This window comes from Coptis chinensis, chromosome 7 (assembly GCF_015680905.1).
Source record: "Coptis chinensis isolate HL-2020 chromosome 7, ASM1568090v1, whole genome shotgun sequence".
NCBI lineage: Eukaryota > Viridiplantae > Streptophyta > Magnoliopsida > Ranunculales > Ranunculaceae > Coptis > Coptis chinensis.
Genome location: NC_141462.1, coordinates 61176935 through 61201864, shown reverse-complemented (window position 1 = coordinate 61201864; position 24930 = coordinate 61176935). Strand labels below are relative to the sequence as shown.

General features: G+C 35.6%; 1 protein-coding gene and 1 pseudogene across 1 annotated transcript; both read left to right on the top strand.

Annotated features, from left to right (window-relative positions):
• Positions 1 to 13788: 13788 nt before the first annotated feature.
• On the top strand, positions 13789 to 15252 carry LOC147488245 (uncharacterized; annotated as a pseudogene).
• A 1613-nt stretch (positions 15253 to 16865) lies between these two features.
• Positions 16866 to 18196, top strand: LOC147488244 (uncharacterized). Its single transcript, XM_086574320.1, has 2 exons — positions 16866 to 17174; positions 17327 to 18196. Exons 1-2 carry the CDS (start codon positions 16866 to 16868, stop codon positions 18194 to 18196), a joined length of 1179 nt encoding a protein of 392 aa, XP_086430446.1.
• Positions 18197 to 24930: the final 6734 nt, after the last annotated feature.

The window sequence follows — 24930 nt, the reverse complement described above, 5'->3', positions numbered from 1 at the left end:
GCAACGCCTTCCTTGCTTTAGCTAAGGGACATTGGTTTTATGATATATCCAAAACCATAGTGTCTGGTCTTTCCAGAGCACGAACTATGAGGCATAGGTTCCTTCTTATGCCAGTCATAGTCACTTGAATTATGAACTTTTTCTTTCTGGAATCCTGTGCATGTTTCACTAATTGGGTTAAGGTTGTCACAATGCGCACGACCAATGCTATAGTTCGTTCTTTACGTGCTATGGTTTGGCCTGGTTGACGCATCCAACCTCACCTAATAGCCCCATATATCCCGTAAGATCAAATTGCACTAAATAGGTTAGCTAGGGTAGATGACAATAGAAAGAAGGCATGACAGATAGTCATAGATTGTCAGGACTTGAAGGAGCCTCATTTCTCAAATGAGGAACATAGGGAGGATAATGCTTAATTAGCGCAACTATATATGGTAAAATTTTAATTTTCTGTTAGTGTCCGCTTATGTCCTTAGCGATTTTTAATTCATGTTATCTCCATAATGGATGGAACTCATATAGAAGTTGTGTCTGCTTTTTAATTCTTTATATTTGTATCGTTTAACTTTCTTTTATAGGTGCTCCCATTTCCAAGCACATTTTTATGGTACTATCTATCCTTTATTTTCATTCCATACTTTGGGGACAAAGCATGATTCTGTTTGGGGGGTGGTATAGATACACGCTGTAAATGTTTAAGCACATATTAGGTTGTATATTTTGTATTAAAAGTAGAAAAAACATAAATATAGTTTATACTATGCACTTATGATAATGGTATTATTTCTTTTTCCATGATGATATTAGTCTACAAATCTCAAGTAGCAATAGAATTAAGCATAGTTCTTAGAAACTTAGGGTAATATGTAGGTAATAGTCATTGCATCTTTTCATTTAGATCTTGCATGAGCATGTATGAGTGTACTTGGCAGTATTTTTTTGAGACCTAGGTTAGACTACTTAATTATACATATCCTATGAGAATCTAGCCTAAAAGCCTCATATGAGTGAGTATCTGAGTGATGACATAAAGGAGAAGTAAAATCTGAGTAGAGAAATCACACATGCATCCACTTGCTTGATCACCATACTATATCCTAAGCGAGAATTTAGGCCCTCTTTGGATTAATATAGCTAAAAATTCATACCTATAAGTAATTATCCACTAGTCGCCCCACTGAGCCTTTTCACAACCACAAATCCTTTACCCATCTTTAAAACCAATAAAAATACAAATAAAAAAAATAAACCTACCCACCTTGAATGAGTCTGAGAAATAGGATGAGCTAAGAAAAGAAAGAGAAAGACCTGTGGAAAACAAAATTAGTGAGTTGCTTCAAAAAAAAAAAAAAAGAAAAGAAAGTTTCCATCCAAAGAAAGAAAAGAAAAAGAAATTAAAAACTCCAAAAAAATAAAATAAAATGAGTCAAAAAGCCAAAACAAAAAGGCTAAGGATGGAAATTAAGTGTAGAAGCAAAGTAAGAACAAAGTTTTCTTTAAGTTACATATTTTGAAGACCCTATTATCTCAGACTTGTTTATTTGAATAAATGCAAGATATTCCTTAGTCCCATGAGCATCAGAAGAAGAACTATCATTCAGGAGACTTTGAATATAAAGGAAGGATCCCTTCCTGAGAAATATCTAGGGGTACCTCTTATTATAGGGAGAGTAACAAAAGCTATACTTGCTCCACTGGTTGATAAGATCAGAAGGAATGCTTCGGGATGGGCTGGGAAACTTTTATCTTTTCAAGGAAGAGTAGTCCTTGCAAGGCATGTCCTCAATAGCATTCCAGTGCATAAAATGGCCATATACAAGTGGCCAAAATCAGTGATAAGGGAATGTGAAGCCATAATCAGGAACTTCATTTGGAGTGGAAACCCGGCACAAAGGAAGACTATCACAGTGTCATGGGAGAAAGCATGCAAACCTATAGAGGAAGGAGGCCTCGAGCTAAGGAAACTACAAGATATCAACCTTTCAATGCTCATGAAACATGCTTGGAGCTTACTAACTGAAGACTGTGATTGGTATACTTTCATGAAAGGTAAGTATATCAATCGTACAGGGGGGTCGTCGAACTTCAAAACCTCCATAATTTGGAATGGTATCAAATGGGCCTTGAGAGAAATAGAGCATCTTCATGGATGGGCTGTGGGGAATGGCTTATCTATCAATCTATGGAGAGAGAATTGGTTGTTGCAGAAACCAATATGTGACTATTTCCAAGCCGAAAGAAAGGAAATTGTTAAATTTCAGGCTACACTCAGCGATTTTATCCAAGGTGATACTTGGCAATTTTCTGAATCGATGATTTAAGTCTTACAGAAACTCAGGATTGATCTAGCCACTATTCAAAAGTTGGATAGCTCAAGGGAAGATACAAGGATTTGGATAGCCTCAACTACAGGGGAATTCACAGTTTCGGCAACCCATGAAGCCATAAGGAAAAAAGCTATGAAAATCTCATGGTGTAAATATATCTGGAGTTCCAAAGTTCTTCGAGGACTCAAGGTATAGCTTGGAAGTTGGCACATGGGGCAGCTCGAACAGACGACAACCTGCAAAAGGGAAAGACACAGCTGGCTTCAAGGTGTTGTATATGCTGCACTCATGAAGAAACTCTGGAACATATACTATATCGATGTGCTTTGGCTAGAAGAGTTTGGAAATATGCCTGGGATATTTTCAACATTCGTCAGGAGATAGAGTCCTTCAATGATGTGCAACAACAAGGTAAACATTTTAGCTCTCTGATTCTAGACATGTGGAAAGCTTGCTCCCTGACAGTAATGGTGAGTCTTTGGAAGAATAGAAATAAAGTGTTGTATGATGAAAAAGTTTCTAGCTATTCTCAAATTTGCTACATGGTAAGGAGGGCTACCATAAGAGCGCATCATCAATCAGCAGGTCATATGGAGAATACGGTACATGACTTAAAGATCCTCATGTCCTTTAACCTTAATCACAAGTTTAGAAGAGCTCCTAAAATCTTTGAATGCTATTGGACGCTCCCTCCACCGGGCATCATCAAGATTAATAGTGGTAGGTGTTCGAGAGGAAATCTGGGAAAAGCAGGATGGGGACTTGTGCTTCGAAATTATAAGGGAGAATTTGTTGGAGCTATAGCAGGAAGATTGGGAGTCGCTACCAATTATCTGGCAGAAACGGTGGCCATAGTGGAAGCCATTAAAAAAACATTTGTGCTCGGATGGAAATATATATGGGTAGAAAGTGACTTGACAACGGTAGCTCAAGCCTTTCAGGAAAATAAGATGCATTGGAGAGTTAGAGGCATCTGGCAAACTCTGAAGGCACAAGCAACATAGATCAACATCACCACCACTTGGAGGGAGACTAATTTTGGAGCTAATAGTTGTGCTAAACATGGTGCAAATTTACCGCAGGGAGAAAGGAAATGGTGGGACAGTAGACCTTCATTCATGAAAGATCTAGAGAATCACTACACCACCTACTTTCGATTTGTCCACTAGTATTTTGATATATTTGGAAAGGTACACATATGATGATACCTTTCCCAATCAGTTCTTCAAGTCCTTTTCTTTTATTGTAACCTTATTCTTTATTAATCAATTACCTTTTAGCAAAAAGAAATCCATTCCATTTCTTCTTAAACTATCATCTCAGCCCCGTATCACCTAATAAAGACCTCTAGCTCAATTAGGATTAATTTAGTGTGATAGTAAGTGCTAGATGTGATTGATCGACCTTGGCTCTTTTGGACGTCATTGAGATTGTGAGGAAATGTGTGCCCACTGCATACTAGAGTGTGCAAAACTTGATTGGAAAAATCAGAGTACTTTTTTCTTGACAAATTGTGAGGAATTACATAAGGACGCTATTCCAAAAGTTTCATAAACGGACCTGCCATTGTATTTCACAACATAGTTCATAGCATGCATGTGTATCTTTAGATGATTTGACTATTATGCATATATTAGCATAAGTTTCAGAAGAATTGTTCCTATTATATTGTTATAGAGATGTACATATATTTGAGATTAATTAGGAAATATTACTTTTATCTCTTAGTCGTTGTAGTATAAATAAAGTTTGTGAGTACCTTCTCTGGAAAACTGTCACGAGGCTATAACTCGTCTACTAGGGAATTTCTAGTGGTTTAAGGCCTTATTGCAAATGGCCAATGCAATCGTACTTAACGAAACGAGATAAGTTAGGACCTCATTTTTGGCCACTTATCTATTTTTCTTTCTCATCTTTCTTTGACGACAAGCAAAATGCTTTTGGGGGTGGTGTGTTAAGCACCCAAAAGTATAATTTAAACCCCTTAATAGTATTCTATTTAGTTCAATTATGTTTATAATAAATAAAAGCTAGCACTGTTTACATGTTTTTGTGTATTTCAGGTTTTCAAACTGATTAGGTGACTAAAGACACCATTTTTACATGAAAATCGAGTCAAGATAACTACTGAGCAAGTTCTATGTTTAAAGCCCAAGAACCACGAAGAAAAAGCCTTTTTCAAGCCCAGTCAAAGCTAGGAAGTCAAAGTCAATTCGGGTAGAAAAAGAACAAAAAGCTATAAGAACTTCAAAAAGGTGTATATTTGGACTCAGGGATCGAAATTTGGCCTACTTTATGTCAAAACAACTAGTTTAGAATAAGATTTCCAATGGACCCGACCTTGACATAATAAGAGTTGTAAAAGTGGATGAAAATGGCACTGAAATAATTTCTAGAAGTCATGGCCTCTTTAGACTTAACCTAATGGACTTTGGGCTCACATTAGAGACCCAAAGTCCCCCTTTTTGGCCCATGCACGAAAATGTAACCCTAACTCTCTTCTATATAAAGAGGTTTAAGGCTAAACTCTCATATGCTTAACATCCTTAACCTTTTAGTAGTTTAGTTTTAATTAGGTTTTCTTTCTTTAGTTTATAATTAGGGTTAGCATTGTAGCTTCCATTAAACCTTAGCAATAAAGCTTTTTAAATTCAATTCAATTTAAGTTCTTTTATATTATGTCTTCTATTGATTCTTTAGTTAATATGAATCCGATGACACAAGCTAAGGCTAAACCTCCATTAAATGGGGTTTATGAAGCCACGTGAGAATGATTAATAGTTAGTTTTATTATTGTTTTGGATAAGAACTTCAAGTTCTTCATTATGAGTATCTAGGGATAGAGCTCATAATGGAGAACTAGAGATTAGAAACCCTATCAAAGAGATTTGTGGAGGCGTTAATCTCTCTTGATATTCAAACAATGACTATAGAGATGTAGGTTGTTTACTAGGGATCAAGAAAGGCAATTCGATGACTAAACTAATAGCCAATCGAATTGTGTGGTGGATTAACACCTCTCTAATTCGTTCTCATATCATTAAATCATTGTTTTCTACTCTTAAATTTATTATTTTGATATCTTAGTACTCTCATTAGTAAAGTAGTTTAGAAATCTAAATATGCATTCAAGTAACATACAACTAGAGTGGATCGAACACGACTACTCATCTACATCTCATGATTTAGAGAGTATTTAAATACACTATTTTTCCATCATAAATCTACTATTTAGCATCTCTTCATTACTGTTTCACCGATATAATTTAATTATCTTATCACAAGGTTTACTTCATTCTTCTTGACGAAAGAAGAAGCCGATTACTCTGCTTGTGCCCCACTACAATGCAATTTCCTAGTAATTATTGTTGAAGAAGAATGGGTCAAAGGAAAAGTGCAAGTGCAATTTCGCAAGGGGGAGATGTCATCATCGACCCAGATGCATTGAGGTTCAAGGAGCGTAGTAAGGTAGATAAATCTCGGAAAGCATCCACTGCTAAATCTTAAAAAGTTTATGCTTCTAAATCTAGGAAAGCACCCACTTCAAAATCTCAAAAATCATGTGAAGAGTCACAGGTAAAATAATTTTTTAACTTATTTTTTTAACTTTAAAGATCTTGTTGCATATATATCCAATAAATTTCTATAAATTTTAGAAAAGTCAACTTGAAATGCCATGTTTTGGAATCGTATATATGTTTGTTTGTTTGTTTGTTTATATTTTTTTTATATTTAAACTAGTTTCTTCAAAAATAATTGGAATTTATCGGAACATGTCAACATGTTATATGTATATGTGAAATGTTAGTAGGAACAAGCTATATAGTGTATTTGTTTTAGTTTAAACCTAGAAGTTGGATAAGTAAGCACTTGGGTATTGAATAACTTTATTGATTGTGTTAGGGTAGTGGAAAATTTTGTGCGAGTGATTGTTTGTTTACTGTTTATAATGCTATATCCATGATTTTCAAGTTGACCTTTTGTTCAGCCCTTATTGTTCCTTCAAACAGTGTGATTTTGTACAATGTGTGTTGTACATGTTATGTTTATAATCAACCTATAAAAATGCTTGCTCTTGTTGTCTAGCTAGTCCCTTTTTCATGCAACTTATAATCAACCTATACTGAAACTTCCATTTTTCAATCTTAATTTATGCAACGTTTAGATTTCATCCCACTAGACTATAGTTCACTTGAATTTCACCAACACCTCACGTCTAGTCAGATCATTGGAATATTTCGAACCTTGTCAAAACTTGTCTTCAACTCAATTCTTCGTTTTATTTTCTCTGTTAATGCAACTTTTAGATTTCATCTCTTAATCGTAGTTTTAGTAATTGCATGGATTACAATGTGAGTGCGTAGGCTTCCTCTTGGATGGTTACGATGTTTTGAATAAATTTCTACAAGTTTTCTGGTTCTGTTATCAGTAGGCCCTAATTTTCCTGTTTAGTCTTAATAACCTTTTAAGGCATTAACCAAGATGTCGATTGGTAGCACTAGCACTATCACTATCACCACATTTACTCTGGTTGTCAGATAACATCTACTAGGTTTCTATTTCTCCTTGTCTGTGCAAGGGTGGTTGTCTTCTTGTTTTCCTAACATTTCACAGCACATCTAAAAGGTGGTTCTAGATAAGAAATTTTGATTGGACTGCTCCACTATGGTACTTAGTTAACCTTCTGGGATTGCCAATGGGGCTATGGCCTTCCATTTGAATATACAGAGAATTTAGGCCACTTATTTGACACACTTTAAATAATGTAGAAGTACATTGAACTCCCTTGAAGGGCATCCAACAACTGGGTGTGCATGATTTTGACCACTCTCCCTTTTTGTGCCGATCTTCCTCTTGGAAATAAGGTTCATAGGCACTTAAACATAATTGACAAGAAAAAAGTCTTGTGGTGCAATTTTGGGGAAAATTGTCACGCGGTAGTCACTTCTCACAAACCAGTAACAATTATACGTCTGGCCTTCTATTAATGGACTTACTAGCCATGAAGATTTTGTTTTCGAGTGCTACCTAAAGAGCATCTTCCTTGGCCCTTAAATGTCATACTATTGACTCCTTGCATTATACGGTTCATTTACTGTGTGTCCCAACATTCTACACCGATATCCTGTTATAATTATTTTGCGATTGTAAGCTTCTATTATACTTCGTTTGTATATATTAGGATTTTATTCCAGTTTTTCTTTTGTATTTGCATCCGTTTGATTTAATTTTTGGTTTCATGCATTCTTATCGGCATTTGATTATTTTTGTTGCATCTTTATATGTTGTGCATGTCACTAAGCATGCATGAGTTGTGTTCAATGCATTACGCCTGTAATATTTTATTGGTTTTTTTTGTCATTTATTTGTTATACACTCTATGATGGATGTTGCACTGTATATATTGTGCCATGTGTATATATTATATTATGTAGGATACAATGTTTGTACAAAACTATCCCATGTCTTAAGTCTTCCATTACATTTTTTACAACAAATATCTTATATCAGGATTTGAGAAAGGACAAATCCAAAGGAAAAACGAAATCAAATGAGCAAGAGGTAGAGGAACAAAAAGACAAAGGCAACTCCATTCCACAGTGGAACGTTGTCTTTGGTTAAGCTTATGGGTGAAGAATCTTTTAAAAGTGCAATCAAAGAGTGTCACTTGGAATAGATGAAGAAAACCCCTTTCTTCCCATTGTTCAAATGTTTCTATGATTCGAAACTAACTGAGAAGATGGTTTCGCAATCTAATGATGTCGTCAAGACTATAATTGAAGCATACAACGCAAATGAGGGGGGTTTCGTAATACATGGACTTACTATGTGACTAACTCCAGAGGATGTGAGCCTTACTTTTGGCTTACCAAAGCATGGCGTAGATGTTGCTGAAGCAGTAAGTAAACCGGACAAGAAGGTGTTGAGTGGGGATGCACCTGATTTTAAACAAAAATATATACATCAATGATACCATCATCACCACTTCCGCCATTCAAAGTGCATTAGAAGCAGTTGTGAAGAAACAAGATAAGGAATCAATAGCGTACTTTGCCAAGTTGATGGTGTTGTTTATGCTCAACTCCATATTCTTAACAAAATCAAATAGTAGTCTGGCTTCAGCATACATGTGTTACATCTAGAGTTTGGACGAAATGAATAAGGTGTCATGGGCAGCAACAATCTCCTCCCACATGATGAAGCATATTAAAAAACACAGTGTGGAAAGGCCAATGAGCACTGCTACATGTGTGGTACAACTACTTGTAAGTATTTCACCTGCTTTAGTGGTATTATAGGTTTTATTATTGAGTGATTGAATAATAACTGTTTTTTTTTTTATTTCTTTTTATTTTCAATGATAGTATTGGTTCTGCGAGTATACGGTGGACTTCATCTCACCGGTCAAGGATTATGAAACGTAATACCCTAGGTGTGAAAAGTGGGACCTGAGTGTGCTCAATGACAAGTTCCAACAAGTAGTAGGTGAGGGGTTGAACAAAAAGAGTAATGCGAAGGTAAGTTTTGTATTTGATAAGTGTAACACCATATTTTTTAGAACTCTCCTAAGTTATTAGGGTTTTGTTTGTACGAGCTTTTGTTGTGTTTAAAGAAATTGCGACATGTTAATACAGTTTTCATCTAGTGTGGGGAGCTTTTGTTGTGTTTAAAGAAATTGTGACATGTTAATATAGTTTTCATTTAGTGTTGGATTGCATATATATGAAACCACATTTAGAATTGAGATTTTAAAGAATGTTATTGAGAAGGACAAGTTTGAGAAAAAATATATGAAAAGTACACAGAGGAATATTTAACTAAAGGGCGAATTGGTAAATTTGTAGGGACTAATATGCAATAAAAATAGAACCTAATAGTTTCAGTACAATTGGATATTCTCTCTCATTTTTTAAAGAGTGGACAACACTAGGAGAGAGAAAATAAAAATATTAGAGAGGGAAGTTGCTAGATTTAGATGATTAAGGGCGGCAGTATTTACACCCCATAAAATGAGATTACCACCCCTTGACTAAAATCACTGGTATTGGCACCCCTCCTTTAATTGATACCTAGTTGTACACCCATTCATTTAATAAAATACCAAATCACCCCAATCCATCTATCTCAATAGGCCAAAGCAAAGGAAAAAAAAACATAGAAAGAGGCCACGAAGACAAAATCTTTGTGCGCAATTCTTCCCTCCATAATCAATCTCTCGGCACCTTGATACCTTCTATAACACTATCACAAAGAACAAGTAGAAGTTGAAAAAGTAGTAGAGGAGATTTGATTTGCATTTTTCAGCAAGTTTTGGGTTTCTTTGACACTACATAATATAGAAGTACATTGAACTCTTTCAAAATGTAAGTCTTCATGGGCCTTTTATTTTTGACATTTAACGGGTTTTTTTAACAAATATAAAAAAATAAAAGACTTGAGCCAATTAGTCTGCCTAGCCCAACTAATCGGGTGCCTAGACCGATAAAGGTCAATTAGCTGCCTAGAATGCTTTTTGAACCGACTTGGGCCTAGGTGAGTCGGTTGGGTACTGGCTAGCGCCTAGAGAAAGTGAAACCTAAGTTGTAAGAAGGACTCGGGAAGAAGTAGAGTGTGACTTTAATGGTGTTTCTGCCTCCACAAGGTTGTTAGCTTGCCCGTCCCTCCATACCAGACAAGAGGAAGTACTGGGATAATCTGAGTAAACTATATATAACTGAGTTATAGCCCTTGTGTTTGTCATAAAGATCTCCATATGTATAAAATTTGTTGTCAAAGTGAATATTGCATGATCTGATGTTAAGAAATGGGTTAAAATTGCTTAGTGGAAGTATGCCAAGATGATACACACAAAGTATATTACCAAGCTCACTAGGCAATTTTTTAGCATTTTTTTTAATGGTGGCAATTAAAGGGCGATTTTCTTATTAGGGGAAAAAGTGTCTTTCATAACAAATTAGGAAAAAAAATGGAAAAAACACATTTGGAGGCTAGGTTAGCACAGGAAACAGAAGGCAAACGAGCACCCAAGGAATGCACTCCTTGCCATCCTACTAATGATTATGATGTAGACGAGGTAGAAGCTATGGTGGTGAAAATATTTGGGGAAGGTTCTCTTGAACAACTATTAAGGAAGAGAATATTGCGTATCCGTGATGATCTTTTACAAGGTGAGCCTGGAGTAGAAGGAAATACTAATGAAATGGATCAGCATGTGGTGGTGGAGACTGAGGACTCTCAGGGTGAGAAAGAGCATGGTGGTGTACCTGCAAACAACTCAAATTCTATACCCGAAAATAAAGGATCTGGAGAAATCCAGAAGAAGTCATCTTGGGATGAAGTGCTTAGTCGTAACTCAGTAGGGAAAAAGGACTTACAGTACATAAAGCTAACCAATGTTCATGTCACAATAGTTATCCATGTTAAGTCGAGTCAATTTGATCAGATTAAGAAAAAGTATGAGAAGCTAATAGTGGGTAACTTTGTCGGGAAGAAACATAGATTTATGTATGTTAAAGAGATTGTTACCTGAACATGGAGACTAAAGAACAAGTTTATAATGAGAACCAAGGGAGAAAACATGTTTACTTTTGAACGAGAAACTGAAGAAGATAGAGAGTCAGTGTTAGATAAAGGAAGTTGCCATATTGCAAGCCAACTTTTTGTTGTGCGTCCATGGAAAATGTTCATGGAAGCTGAAGCAAAGGAGTTGAAGACAATCCCAATTTGGGGGATTCTGAGGAATTACCCGCTAGAAATGTGGCACTCAAAGGGTTTCAGTCAAGTAGTAAGTGTGATGGGAACACCTATGTTCACAAACAAGCCTACTGAAGATATGACAAGAACGAGCTATGCAAGGATCTGTGTGGAGATTGATGCGGACTACAAATTTCAAAAGGAAGTTCCATTGGTGGTAGATCAAATGAGAGAGATCAAAATTCTAGTGGAATATAATTGGAAGCCTCCTTTGCGTTCTTGTTGTCGGGTGTTTGGGCATGTAGATGCCAAGTGCCCAAAAGCATTGAAAGATAACAAAGAACTGACAACTCAGGTATGGGTGAAAATGAATAATATTGATGTGCAAAGTATTGAACAAACTGAGTAACAAGAAGTTAATGAGGTGCAAGAGGTTACAACAGTTGAGTAAATGACAAAGGATAATGAAGGGTAGGAAACACCGACTCAAAAGCATACAGCAAGAGCAAGATCGGAGCATCGGGTAACAGAGGCACCCATTGATGCCGGTAATAAACAATCAAGAAGAGCCAGTGTAGGCTGGAAACAAGGGGAATCATCCTTGAGCAACAACATGGTAGTGATGTCAAGTAAAAGCAAACAGCCAGGAAGCCTGAGCGATCAGATACAGAATGGAAAGGATGGAAGAACATCTAGTTCTACTGGACCAGCTCAAACTAAAGTAAGTGCATCGAGTAGTACACATAGAACTAGTAACAAGGACCAACTATGGTACAACCAACTACTCTCTAATAAACTTAAATGATTAATACGACATGTTGGAATATGATAGGGTTAAACATGGGGTTTAAGTAGATGGAAGTAAAGGATATGATAAGAAAATATAACATTAGTATTTTTGGATTAGTTGAAATAAAGGTGAAGTAAAATAACATGGATACTATAACTAATACAATATGCCCAGGATAGGATGTGATTGAGAACTATCACACTACTAAAAAAATGACTTGTGATGACGGCTTTTAGCCATCATGAAACAGGTTTAATGACATTTTTTCATTTAAAAAACAACCGTCATTATAGAGCCCGTCATAAAAGTTAACAAAAAATGTCATAAAGATGATGACGGTTCTGGAGAAGCTGACATAAAAGCTCAAACTTAATATGACAAAAATTCATTTATAAACGTCATAACTGGATCCTTTTGCATAACATGTTTTACTTAACCATCATAGTTTATTAGAAAAAGTGTCAAGAACTAAACCTTCATTTATGACTGTTTTTATTTAAGCGTCACCCTGAGAAACAAAAGCGTCAAGAAATTAACACTAAAAACTGTCAAGAATTGGTATGCCACACGACAGTTCTTTGGAAGCCGTCATAACTCCCCTTTTTTTTTTTTTTTCTTTCCTGTAAATCTGAAAATTCCTGTAAATTTGAAATTCTTGTAAACCAATACATTCAGACACCACCAATACATTTAGACACCTAACAGGTAAAGTCCATTACGGAAACAAGAATCATACTTTTATTACCAACATAAATCATTCCAAGAACTTGTTCATATTACATGATTTATTCACGGAGAAAAAAATTAAATAACTTAAGCACTTTATTCAAAATCAAGCAAGTCTCATAATCTAACAACAATGCAATTTACATAACCCATCCAACAAATTGCTAATCAACTAATCCATCTCAAACAAACTTAATTGAGCTACCTTATCTCACTTATAACCTAAAAAACAATATGAAGAAGAATGTGTTAGTTTGTTTAATAAGTAAACTAAAAATATAATCATATAACGACTTCTACACAGTATTAAAAAAAATACACAAACAATGTGTTAGCACACTAAGTCAATAACTACTAAACGAAAGAGATATAATCAACTATGACAGAGAATCATATTGGTTAAGCCCGAAATAACATACGTACACCACTGTAGGATATATCTGATCTGTATATATATCTACCACAAGTACACAAATAACCCTTTGCTAATAGGCAAAGGAAAGAACATAAGTTAGACCTAAATTCGAAATGTATGGTGGAAAAACTTCAGACTAAAGCTTCATATACAACCCCCAAATACCTATCAAACATAAAAGATATATAAATGGTACACATACCTATGCCGAGATAAATTTCTCGATGTACTTGATAAACTCCAAACGAATTTCAATAAGATCTGCGCTTGTATATGTCCTAGTGTTAGCCAACTCCATTAGCTACATAAGTCAACAAAGAAATTACAATCATCTCTGTTCTTTTTATATACTTGCAATTAGTATGATAAATAACAGTTCTTGGGATACCAATTGTAGGTATCCATTCGGTTCTGGGGGAAACGAGAAAAAACTCTGCCTCCTGTTGCTTTCAAGTGCTTATCAATCATTTCCTTTGTATTACATACCCTTAGCACACAAAGTCGTTGAAAAATACTTCAAGATGCACCGAAATGAGCAAATAAATTCTACCGAAATGAACAATAATAAAGAAAACACGATTTTCAACATTTCTATATAAAATACTATTATACTCTTGCCAAAATTTCAAAATTAAATGAAGCATGAGTCATGGATCATGCCATCACGAAAAATCCACTGTGACCTGGAAAGAGTACATGGACAGCGAGGGTCACTGTTAGAACAACGATAAACAACATTATAAAAACGAAATTGTTATGAGCTAAATGTGTCCACAAGGTTATATAGCTCACTCTTAGAACAACATAAAACAACATCATAATACAATATTGTTATGAGCTCTTGCGGTGCACGAGGTGACCACGCAACTCTAAGGCGCACAAACGCGTTGGAAGAAATTAGATCAAAAAAGAGCGTAGAAAGACTAAGCAAAGCATCATCGGGGCCTCGATCTCCAATCTTCTTCCAATCCACTTCCGTCTTTGGGAATCAATAGATCACAAAGTGGTGGCCAACTCTCTGAGCTTCAAGCAAAGGAAATTGAAAACGATGCGTTGCACAAGCGTTTGAATGACCTGGAGCAGAACAGTGTGCCCTCATTGAGGAAAGCTCTTCGGGATGTGGCCATGGAAAAAGATGCAGCAGTTACTGCACGGGAGGATTTCTCATCCCAGCTTCGGATGGTCAAGAAGAGATTGAAGGAGGCAGAAGAGGAACAGTACATAACTGAGGAAGATGCTGCATCTTTGAGAGCATAATTAAATTCTTTACAGCAAAAAGCAATAATGAATCCACTTGGTGGCATCTCTTCTATGGGTATCTCACAAGATCATTTCCAAAGCATGGAAAAAGAGTTGGCCAATTTGAACTCTGAGTTGCAGCAAGTGAAGCTACTGCAGCAATAGGAGCAACGAATATTAGCAGAGGAGCAATCTAGGAATTCGTTGCTTATTGTTGAAAAGCAAGAGTTGGAAGAAAGACTTGCAGCTTTATCAAAAAAGACCTCAGAAGCTATGAATGAAGCTGCTAACAAGGAACTTTCAAAGGAAGACAAGGATAGATTTGAGAAACAATTGCATGATATGGCAGTCATGGTTGAGAGACTGGAAAATAGTCGTCAGAAACTTCTGATGGAGATCAACTCACAATCTTCAGAGATAGAGAGGCTTTTTGAGGAAAATTATAATATCTCGGCCTCTTATGAAGAGGGGGTACAATGGCAGAACCAGGTCAAAGACTGTCTTAGGTAGAATGAAGAACTCCGTGGTTTACTGGATAAATCAAGAATTGAAAAGACTAGCATACTACCTATGGGTAACGCAAAGGTCTAGTCAAGATTTTTTTAAGCTGAGAAAGATCGTGGAAATGTTGCAGGTGCTAAAGTTTACACAGATGAATATTTGTTACTTGAGGGGCAACTTGCAAAAGAACAAAAGTAGAGCAGAGGAACTTTCTGCTGAGGTCATGAAGTTTTCTGCACAACTCCAACACGCTGTTCAAGCATATAATGGCCTTGCACGCATGTATAAACCTGTATTTCGAAACATTGAGAGCAGCCTCATGAAAATGAAGCAGGATGGCTCTGTAACAGTCTAGTGAATGGTGATAAATTATACTGGTTTTGACTTCTAGATTTGTCATCCAAGGGATCTCCACACTGATTACAGAATTACTTGTAGAACATGTTTTACCTGTTGGATTTTTGTTTTCTTTTGATCATATCTTGAACTAAAAAAAGTAAAAGTGCTACGTCTGCAAGTAAAACTTTACCTATTTTAAATCATAGTCAAATTTCTTTCCTTGCCTTGCGAAAAGCATTTTCCCGATACGACCTACCCCATCCTAGAATTGAGTAAAACATTTCGCACAAGCTTAATTATGTAAAAGGGAACCCACAGCTTAAAAATATGAATCCTGAACATAAGAACAAATTCAATTTAAAAAAAAAAGAAAAAAAAAACAGTAGATGCATCTCTGCGAGATCAAACATTGTAGCAACACCAACTAACGATACTAATGCCACGTCTCTCTCACTGATCCAGTATATAGGAGGAATGAAGAGAGACGTTGTTTGGGTGTTTTGTCTTCAAATGGGATTCATCGTAGGACAGTGCTAGGAAGCCTACAAGATCTGTAGATTTCATAGAGATTGATAGAAATCTTCAAGAGATAAGACTAAGAGTACAGCTCTACAAAAACCACCATCCAGACCGACAAATACTTTAATGGATTTAGTTTAGGAGGATTGAAGCTTTCAATCAAACATTGCATAAACAAAACTTTAAGAATAAGTCTGTTAAGAGCGAGAGAATAGTGTAGCGGCGGTGAGAGAGAGAGAGGGAGAAAACATAATACTGTTGCATTTTTTAAGATGATTTGAACCTCAGACTGAGGTTCTCATTAAAAACAAAAAATTCGAATGCAATAAAAAATATTTCTACAAACAATTTAAACAAGAAAAAAGAAATAAACAAAAAAAAAATACTTACTTTTAGATTTCAGAAAACTTTGTTGTAGTAGTAATCAGACTGATCCCTTCTCAAACAAGTTTAAGCGCAGCGAAGAAGTGTGTGTGCGAGAAACCAACGAGACTAAGAAAAAAAAAGGCGTAACAGTTAGGGTTTGCAATAGAAAGGGAAGAAATATAAATAGGCGTAACCCTAACATCAATCCCTTAATATCCGGTGAGAGGGAAAAACAATTGAGGTGAGCGGGAGAATTTTCATTGGAGAGGGGAACTTGGATTTCTCTATTGTGGTTTCCATAAGTGAGGACTGAGGAGTCTATTGACCGGTTCAATTTTTAGTGAAGAGTCTATTATTTTGGTATTTTTTTTTTTTTTTTGTAAAGTTGTTGACGGTTTTATTGAAAGCCAAAATGGTACAGCCTAGCTAGTGCCCAAGAAATTGTGAGAACGTTGACGGTTTATTCTATTTGCTAATTTGACTGTTTTAGGAAACACCACCATATTTTCTTGACGCTTATGTTATACACGACATAATGTTGCAACAGCCGTTATAAAATTATTATATTTTTTTGACGTTTGTGTCATACACGACATAATGTTACAACAGCCGTCATAAATTTATTATATTTTCTTGACGTTTGTGTCATACACGACATAATGTTGTACTAACCGTCATAAATTTATTATATTTTCTTGACGCTTGTGTCATACACAATATAATATTGCAATAGCCGTCATAAAAATATTACTAAAACACCTATCTTGACGGTTTTTAACAAAGCCGTCAAGATAGATAAAAAACAAGCGTCATAATATGTCATTTTTTTAGTAGTGTCACTGTAGTGATATGGGTAGAATCTAGGTGTGTATTGACCCGAGTATGTGTACTATTATAAGGGTGCAAAGAAAGTTGTGGTATATTTGAATGGATTTAGCTCTAACTAATGGTAGAACTTTTGTTCAATACTATCATCAATGAGAGTACAGATGTAAATGCAAGAAGGAAGGCTTGGAATGACCTCATTGATACTTCTAATAGAGTACAGGTGCCATGGCTTGTAATGGGCGATTTCAACTCCATTTTGCATGCACAAAAAAAGGTTGGTGGGAACAGAGTTAGGCTATCTCAGTTTGCAGACTTATTGGAATGTACATCTCTTTCAGGGTTAGTGGACCTTAAGAATAAGGGAAACTACCTAACTTGGAACAACAAACAAGATGTTAGGGTGTGGTGTAAACTGGATAGGGTTATGGTGAATGCAGAATGGATAGAAGACTACAATGACAGCAAAGCAGAATTCTTGCATCTAGGGGCGACGTCTAATCACTCTCCCATGGTCGTCCAATTAGTGATACAAAGGCATAAGAAGAAAAGATCTTTTAGGTACTTCAATTTTTGGCATAGGAACAAGGCTACAAGGAGGTAGTGCAGCAGGGATGGAATACACCAGTAATAGGCAATCCAATGTACACTTTCATAAAGAAATTGAAATATGTAAAGCTTGTTATGGTTGTATGGAACAGGGATAGAGTTGGGCAAGTTAAAGACAAACTTGAGAAAGAGAAGAAGAGGTTAAATGAAATCCAAGACAAATTACAGCAACAACCTTTAAATGGGGAGTTAATTCAAGAAGAAAGAAAGGCCATCAGTGAGTATCTTACAGCTTCTTTGAATGAGGAATCTATGAGTAAGCAGAAATCAAGAGATCAAGTTATCATTTTTGGGGATGACAACACAACTTATTTCTATAAGTCTATTCAAACAAGGAGAATGATGAACAAGATCACCTGTCTGAAAGATGAAAATGATAATGTATTGAAGGACTCAGATGATATTGGAAGAGAATGTGTAGAATTATATAGGGAACATTATAGCCCAGTGAACCTCAATGCACTGGATTTTACAATGTTCAAAGATATAGCACCGAGACATCAACTGGATGAGGACATGATAGAAGAACTGGCAAGGGAAGTGACTAGAGATGAGATCGTTGAAGCCTTAGCAAGCATTAATAGTGACAAAGCCCCGAGTGCAGATGGATTTGGAGCTTACTTCTTCAAGCCTGCTTGGAAAATTATTGGCAATGACTTTGTCAAGGCAATCAAAAACTTCTTTGTTTTAGGTATGCTTCTTAAGGAGGTGAATTATACTTGCATTACCTTGGTGCCTAAAACTATTAGTCCTGAATCCCTAAGTGACTATAGGCCCATATCGTGTTGTAGAGTATTATACAAGTGCATTACTAAGATCATGACTGATAATAAATACTTTTGATTAGACTAGAAACAGTAATGAGAATAGGGAAAAAACATTAATTTTATCAAGATGTGAAACTCTCTAAATCATGTGGTAGAAGGAGGAGTAGTCGTGTTCGTACCACTCTAGTCGTGCACTAATTGAATGCAAGTTTATATTAGAATTGTGCTTTTAGTAGTGAGAGTAATATGATGTGAAAACAGTAGATAAAGAGTGAATTATATGATGAGGAAAGATATTAGAAGGGGTTTAATCCGACATGCGATTCGATTGACTATTAGTTAGTATCGAATCACTTATTTTATTTCCTAGTGAAGACCAAGTCCTCTCGGATCGAAGTTTCACTAGCATGAGAGTTTAGCTCCACTATAAATCTCTTTGGTGGTGGCTTTGAACTCTAGTTCTCCGTTATGAGCTCTATCTCTAGACACTCAAAACGAAGAACTTGATGTTCTTATTGAAAAACAATAAAACCTAATGGTAAGCATCCTCACATTGCTTCATAAACCTCCTCTAATGGAGGTTTAGCATTATATCATTGGAATCATATTAACTAAGAATTGAATAGAAAACATAATTTAAAGAACCATTATTGAAAATAAACTAAAACTTTATTGATGGGAATTAATGGTGGCTATTAACAAGATGTAATTAAATTAGATGTAAAAACAGTAGTTCTAATATGCTAAAATCATTCTATCAATCAATAATAATACTCTCTAAAACATGTGGATATATGGGAGTAGTCGTGTTCTCCACTCTTGCTTGCACGTACTTTTAACGAATTTAGACTAATTAAACTAATCACTAATGAGAGAGAAATTTATAATATGAAAACAATAAATTTAATATGCTAAACAATGATTTATAAGATGATAAAAGAGATTAGAGAGGGGTAATCCACCACACGATTTGATTGACTATTAATTTAGTCATCGAATCACTTGTTGATCCCTAGTGAATACCAAGTCATCTCTGATCATGGTTTCACTAGCATGAGAGTTTAGCTCCACCACAAATCTCTTTGATGGTGGCTCTAAACTCTAGTTCATCATATTGAGGTTTATCTTTAAACACTCATAACAATGAACTTCAAACTCTATTATAAACAACAACTATTCTAACAAGCAATCATCCTCAAGTGGCTTTATTAACCCCCTCTAATGGAGGTTTTAGTCTTGTGTCATTAGATTATCTATATTAAAATAGTAAAGTAATGACATTAAAGTAAAGAGAATAATTGAATTAAATAAGTAAAGGCTTTTATTGAAAGGTTTTAATGGTGGCTACAAACTAAACTAATTCTAACCCTAAACTAAACTAAAACTACACTAAACTAATTAGAGACTAAGGGGATGAAGGAGTGAATAAGTTTAGCCTTAAACCTCTTTATATATTAGAGGGTTAGGGTTATATTTTCATGCATAGGCCAAAAAGGGAGACTTTGGGCTTCTAAAGTGAGCCCAATGTCCATTAGGTTAAGTTTAAAAGGGCCAATTTTGTTGGAAATTACTTTAGTACCCTTTTTGTCCATGTTTCCAACTCTGATTAGGATAAGGCCAGATCCATTGGAAATCTTAATCCGAGCTGGTCGTTTTGATATAAAGTAGGTCTAATTCTGAGGTCCGAGTCCAAAGATATGCCCATTTGAAGTTCTGTTGACTTTTCAATTCTTTTTCTACCCGAATTGACTTTGACTGGGCTTGAAAAAGGCTTTTCTTCATGATGCTTGGGCTTTAAACATAGAACTTCCTCAGTAATCATCTTGACTCATTTTCCATGCAAAATGGCATCTTTAAGCACATAAACAGCTTCAAGACCTAGAATCCACAAAAACACGGAAACATTACTAACTCTTATTTATTATAAATATAATTGGCCTAAATAGAATACTATTAAGGGATTCAAACTACACTTTTGGGTGCTTATTAGCTACAATACTAGAACTATACTAAACTAAAAAAAATAAACCTAATTAAAACTAAACTAATAATGAAGAGTAGTATAACTAAAAGGTAAAGAAGAGAGCTTAAGTTTTGCCTTTGACCTCTTTATATATGAGAGGATTAGTTTTACATTTTCATACATGGGCCAAAAAGGGAGACTTTGGGCCTCTAAAGTGAGACCAAAGTCAATTAGGTTAAGTCTAAAGAGGCCATAACTGTTAGAAATTACTTACGTGCCCTTTTAGTCCACTTTTATAGCTCTGATTGGGGCAAGTGTGGATCCATTGGAAATCTGGTTCCAAGTCGGTTGTTTTGACATAAAGTAGGCCCAATTATGAGGCCCGAGTCCAAATATATGGCCTATTGAATTTCTATTGACTTTTCTATTTTTTTTTTACCCGGATTGACTTTGACTTCCCAGCTTTGACTGGGCTTGAAAAAGGCTTTTCTTCATGATTGTTGGGTTTTAAACGTAGAACTTCCTTAGCAATCATCTTGACTCATTTTCCACGCAAAAGTGGTGCCTTTAGTCACCTAATCAACTTCAAGTCCTGAACTGCAAAAAAACACGTAAACAGTACTAATTCTCATTTATTATAAACATAATTGGCCTAAGTGGAATACTATTAAGGGGTTTAAAATACACTTTTGGGTGCTTATCACACTACCCCCAAACAATATTTTGCTTGTTCTTAAGCAAATATGAGAAATAAAAACAGATAAGTGGCCAAAAATGTGGTCCTAACTAATCTCGTTTTGCAGAGTGCGATTGCATTGACCATATGCAATAAGGCCTTAAACCACTAGGAATTCCCTAGTGGACAAGTTATAGCCTCATGAGAGTTTTCCAGAGAAGGTACTCACAAACTTCATTTATACTACAACGACTAAGAGATAAAAATAAAATTTTCTAATTAATCTCAGATATCTATACATCTCAATAACAATATAATAAGAACAATGCTTTTGAAACATAAGCTAATACACGCATAATAATCAAATCAACTAAAGATACACATGCATGTTATGAAATGCAATGGCAGGTCCGTTTCTGAAACTTTTGGAATAACGTTCTTAAGTAGGTCCTCACAATTTGTCAAGACAAAAATACTCGATTTTTCCACTCAAGTTAGCTTACTCCAGTGTGTAGTGGGCACACGTTTCCTCACAATCTCAATGACTTTCAAAGGAACCGAGGTCAATCAATCACATCTACCACTTACTATCACACCAAATTAATCCTAATTAAGCTAGAGGTCTTTATTAGGTGATACGGGGCTGAGGTGATGGTTTAAGAAGAAACATAATGGATATTCAAATAAACAACTTTGAGATAATAGGGTTGTCAATTACATGTTCTTAATTTGCTTTTATACTTAGTTTCCATCCTTAGCCTTTTATTTTGGCATTTTGACTCCTTTTATTCTATTTTTTTGGAGTTTTTATTTTATTTCTATTTTTTCTTTTCTTTTCTTTTCTTTTGATGGAAACTTCTTTTATTTTCTGAAGCAACTAACTAATTTTGGTTTTCCACATGCCTTTCTCTTTATTCTCTTTCCTCATCCTATTCTTAGACTCATTCAACAATGGGTAGGCTTATTTTAATTTTTATTGGTTTAAAAGATGGGTAAAGGATTTGTGGTTGTGAAAAGGTTAAATGAAAGGCTCAGTGGGGTGACTAGTGGATAATTATTTATAGATATGAATTTTTAGTTATATCAATCCAAATAGGGTCTAAATTCTCGCTTAGGATATAGTATGGTGATCAACTAAGTGGATGTGTGATTTCTCTACTCATATTATATGTCTTATTTATGGCATCACTCAGATACTCACTCATATGAAGCTTTTAGGCTAGAATCTCACAGGATATGTATAATTAAGTAGTCTAACCTAGGTCTTAAAAAAATACTGCTATGTACACTCATACATGCTCATGCAAGATATTAATAAAGAGATGCAATGAGTATTACCTATGTATTAACCTAAGTTTCTAAGAACTACGCTTAATTCTATTGCTACTTAAGATTTCTAGACTAATATCATCATGGAAAAAGAAATAATATCATTATCTTAAGTGCATAGTATATACTATTTTTATGCTTTTTCTATTTTTATAAGACAAATAATTAATACAACCTAATATGTGCTTAAATATTTTATAAGTGTTTCTATACCACCCCCAAACAGAATCATGTTTTGTCCCCAAAATATGGAATGAAAATAAATGATAGAAAGTACCATAGAAACGTGCTTGGAAATGGTAGCACCTATAAAAGAAAGTTAAACAATACAAATATAAAGAAATAAAATACAGACGCAACTGCTATATGAGTTCCATCCATAGTGGAGATAACAGGAAATATAAATTGCTTGGGACTTAAGTGGACTTTAATAGGAAATTATAAATATTATCATATATAGTTGTGTCTATTCATGCATTATCCTCCGTTTACTCCTTACTTGTGAAATGAGGCTCCTTTAAGTCTTGACTATCTATGACTACTTTCCATGCCTTCATTCAGTTTTCATCTACCCTAGCCAACCTATGTAGTGCGACTTGGTCAGATGGGGTATATGGGGCTACTAGGTGAGGTTGAAGACTCCAGCCAGGCCGAACCATAGCACATAAAGAACGGACTATAACATTGGTCATGTGTATTGTATCAACCTTGACCCAATTGGTGAATCGTGTACAGAATTCCAGGAAAAAGAAGGTCATTATACGTGTGACTATGACTGGCATAAGAAGGTACTAATGCCTAACATTTTATGCTCTGGCAGGACCAGCCACTGTGGTTTTTGATATATCATAATACAAACGCCTCTTCTGCTAAAGCAAAGAAGGCGTTGCATGCATGGGAATCCGCAGATTTGAAGTGCCAATCTCTTAGGACATTAAGCTTAAGGAAAATCATAGCAAGGCCCGTATTAAGGGCCATGCTTCCTAAGGACACGTTATGTTGGCCTTGGTGTACTACTTGAAATATACCCGCACCATAGGTCTCGTGGAAGTTTACCAAATCATAATTATTGTCAGTATCAACTATATAATCAATATGGGTGTCTTGGGTAGCAGTTGTAATTCCTAATGAAAAAGCAATTAAGTTCTTAGTTAATTCCCGTGCATATAAATGAAATTATGGATCCCAATTAAATGAAACAAGGCCCATGGGTTGCATATAATGGGTTTTCTCTATTAGATTAACTTATGAAATTCCGTGAAACTTTGAAATTCCTCGAAATATCAGGTACCTAATTACATTGCGGATCCCAATTAAATTAAACAAGGCCCAAGGATTAAAGCATGCAATTTCATACATGCACATATATTAAAATATACCACCCTCAAACAATTTGAGAGGGGGGGGGGGGTTTCATGACCTTGATCAATTAAATTACCTAAACATTATGAATATCAACAGAAAAACTATATGTTAAAGAATATGTGATTAATCATGCATTAAATTTAACGATATGTGCATAGATGAATCATCACATAAACAAAATATATTAACTACTTAACTACAAAATATGAAATTAACAATTAATTAAACTAAAGTACTGAAATTAAAACAAGTATGGAAATTAAATAGTTATTACAAAACAAAAAAAATTCTAAATCAATTGCATCACAACAAATATAAAAGAAAGAATCTATCCCTGAGAAGAAGATGGTCTAGAACCATCAGAAGGACGACGTCGACGACGCTTACGTCTATAGTCAGAAGAAGAAGGCGAACCTCCTCTCAAGACCTCGGCCTGAAAAGTTGCATCCACCTCTTCCATATTCTCTATATAATTAAGCATGTCAGCGTGGTTATCAGCTATGGTTAGAATGTTTTGCTCAAAGCTACAGTGATCACATTGAATGGAACCCTGGAGCTTCTGTATTGATTCACAGAGCTTAGATAAGGTTCGCTGATGATCATAAAGTGTACGCATCCCTCTATGGAGTAGTGAAAAATGTGCATAATCAGAAAAAGCACGATCTATATCATTCTCAACAAAACAAATATGATATTCATCCTCATCCTGATTTATACCATCAGCTCTCTCTCTTCAGGCAGTGTCCAAATGCTTTGAACACAGTCACTATACCCCTTTGCGTTTAGGTGAAGCTTAATATGAGTCCTAGGTGACTCAGGCACACAACCCCAAGATAACATAATCTTTGTAACTAAAACAGGTAAGGGTGCAGTGGTCAGGCCTACAACCATAAGCTCTTGACGCAAAAAATCAATGAGGCAAAAACCATACCTCCTGTTCTGCAAAACCTAAAGAACATGCAGGAATGACAAGCTAATGTCACTCGGCTTTGAGGTGCTACAAGTGTTCTTGCCAAGCCACTACGTCACAACGAGATGGTTAATCCTCAGCGACTGCTGCTTGGCATAGTGAGAACGATTGTTGTAATAACCCTCAAGTAGCGTCTCTAGCATCAACTGATGCACACCGTTGAATTGGGATCTCTGTAAGGTCAGGGTGACCTATTTAGCAGGTATCCTAGTGATGGTAGTGAGCAAATTGTGTGTACATCCCTTTGAACTCCGTCTAAATCGACAAACATCCTCCCTGAAGGGAGTATCCTCTTATTATGATAAAAACACAACACCAAATCCTCATGGTAGTACTCATCAGTATAGTTCTATATTCTATCCCACCCTCTAGCATGCATCTCAGTACCATAGAATGGCTAGAATATCTTCATGTTAAATGTGAATTCTAGCATGATTTTTGCTAGTCGAGCCATTGTATGGTTGAAATTTGAATACGGATAGGGGTTTAAGTAAAGGATGATAGGGG

What these genes read in the sequence shown, in the direction of transcription:
- LOC147488244 (XM_086574320.1), top strand. Translation starts at nt 16,866, where the DNA reads ATGGTAGAACTTTTGTTCAATACTATCATCAATGAGAGTACAGATGTA. An exon ending in GTAAACTGGATAGGGTTATG is followed by an intron (nt 17,175 to 17,326) that starts GTGAATGCAGAA and finishes TTTTTGGCATAG; the next exon opens with GAACAAGGCTACAAGGAGGT.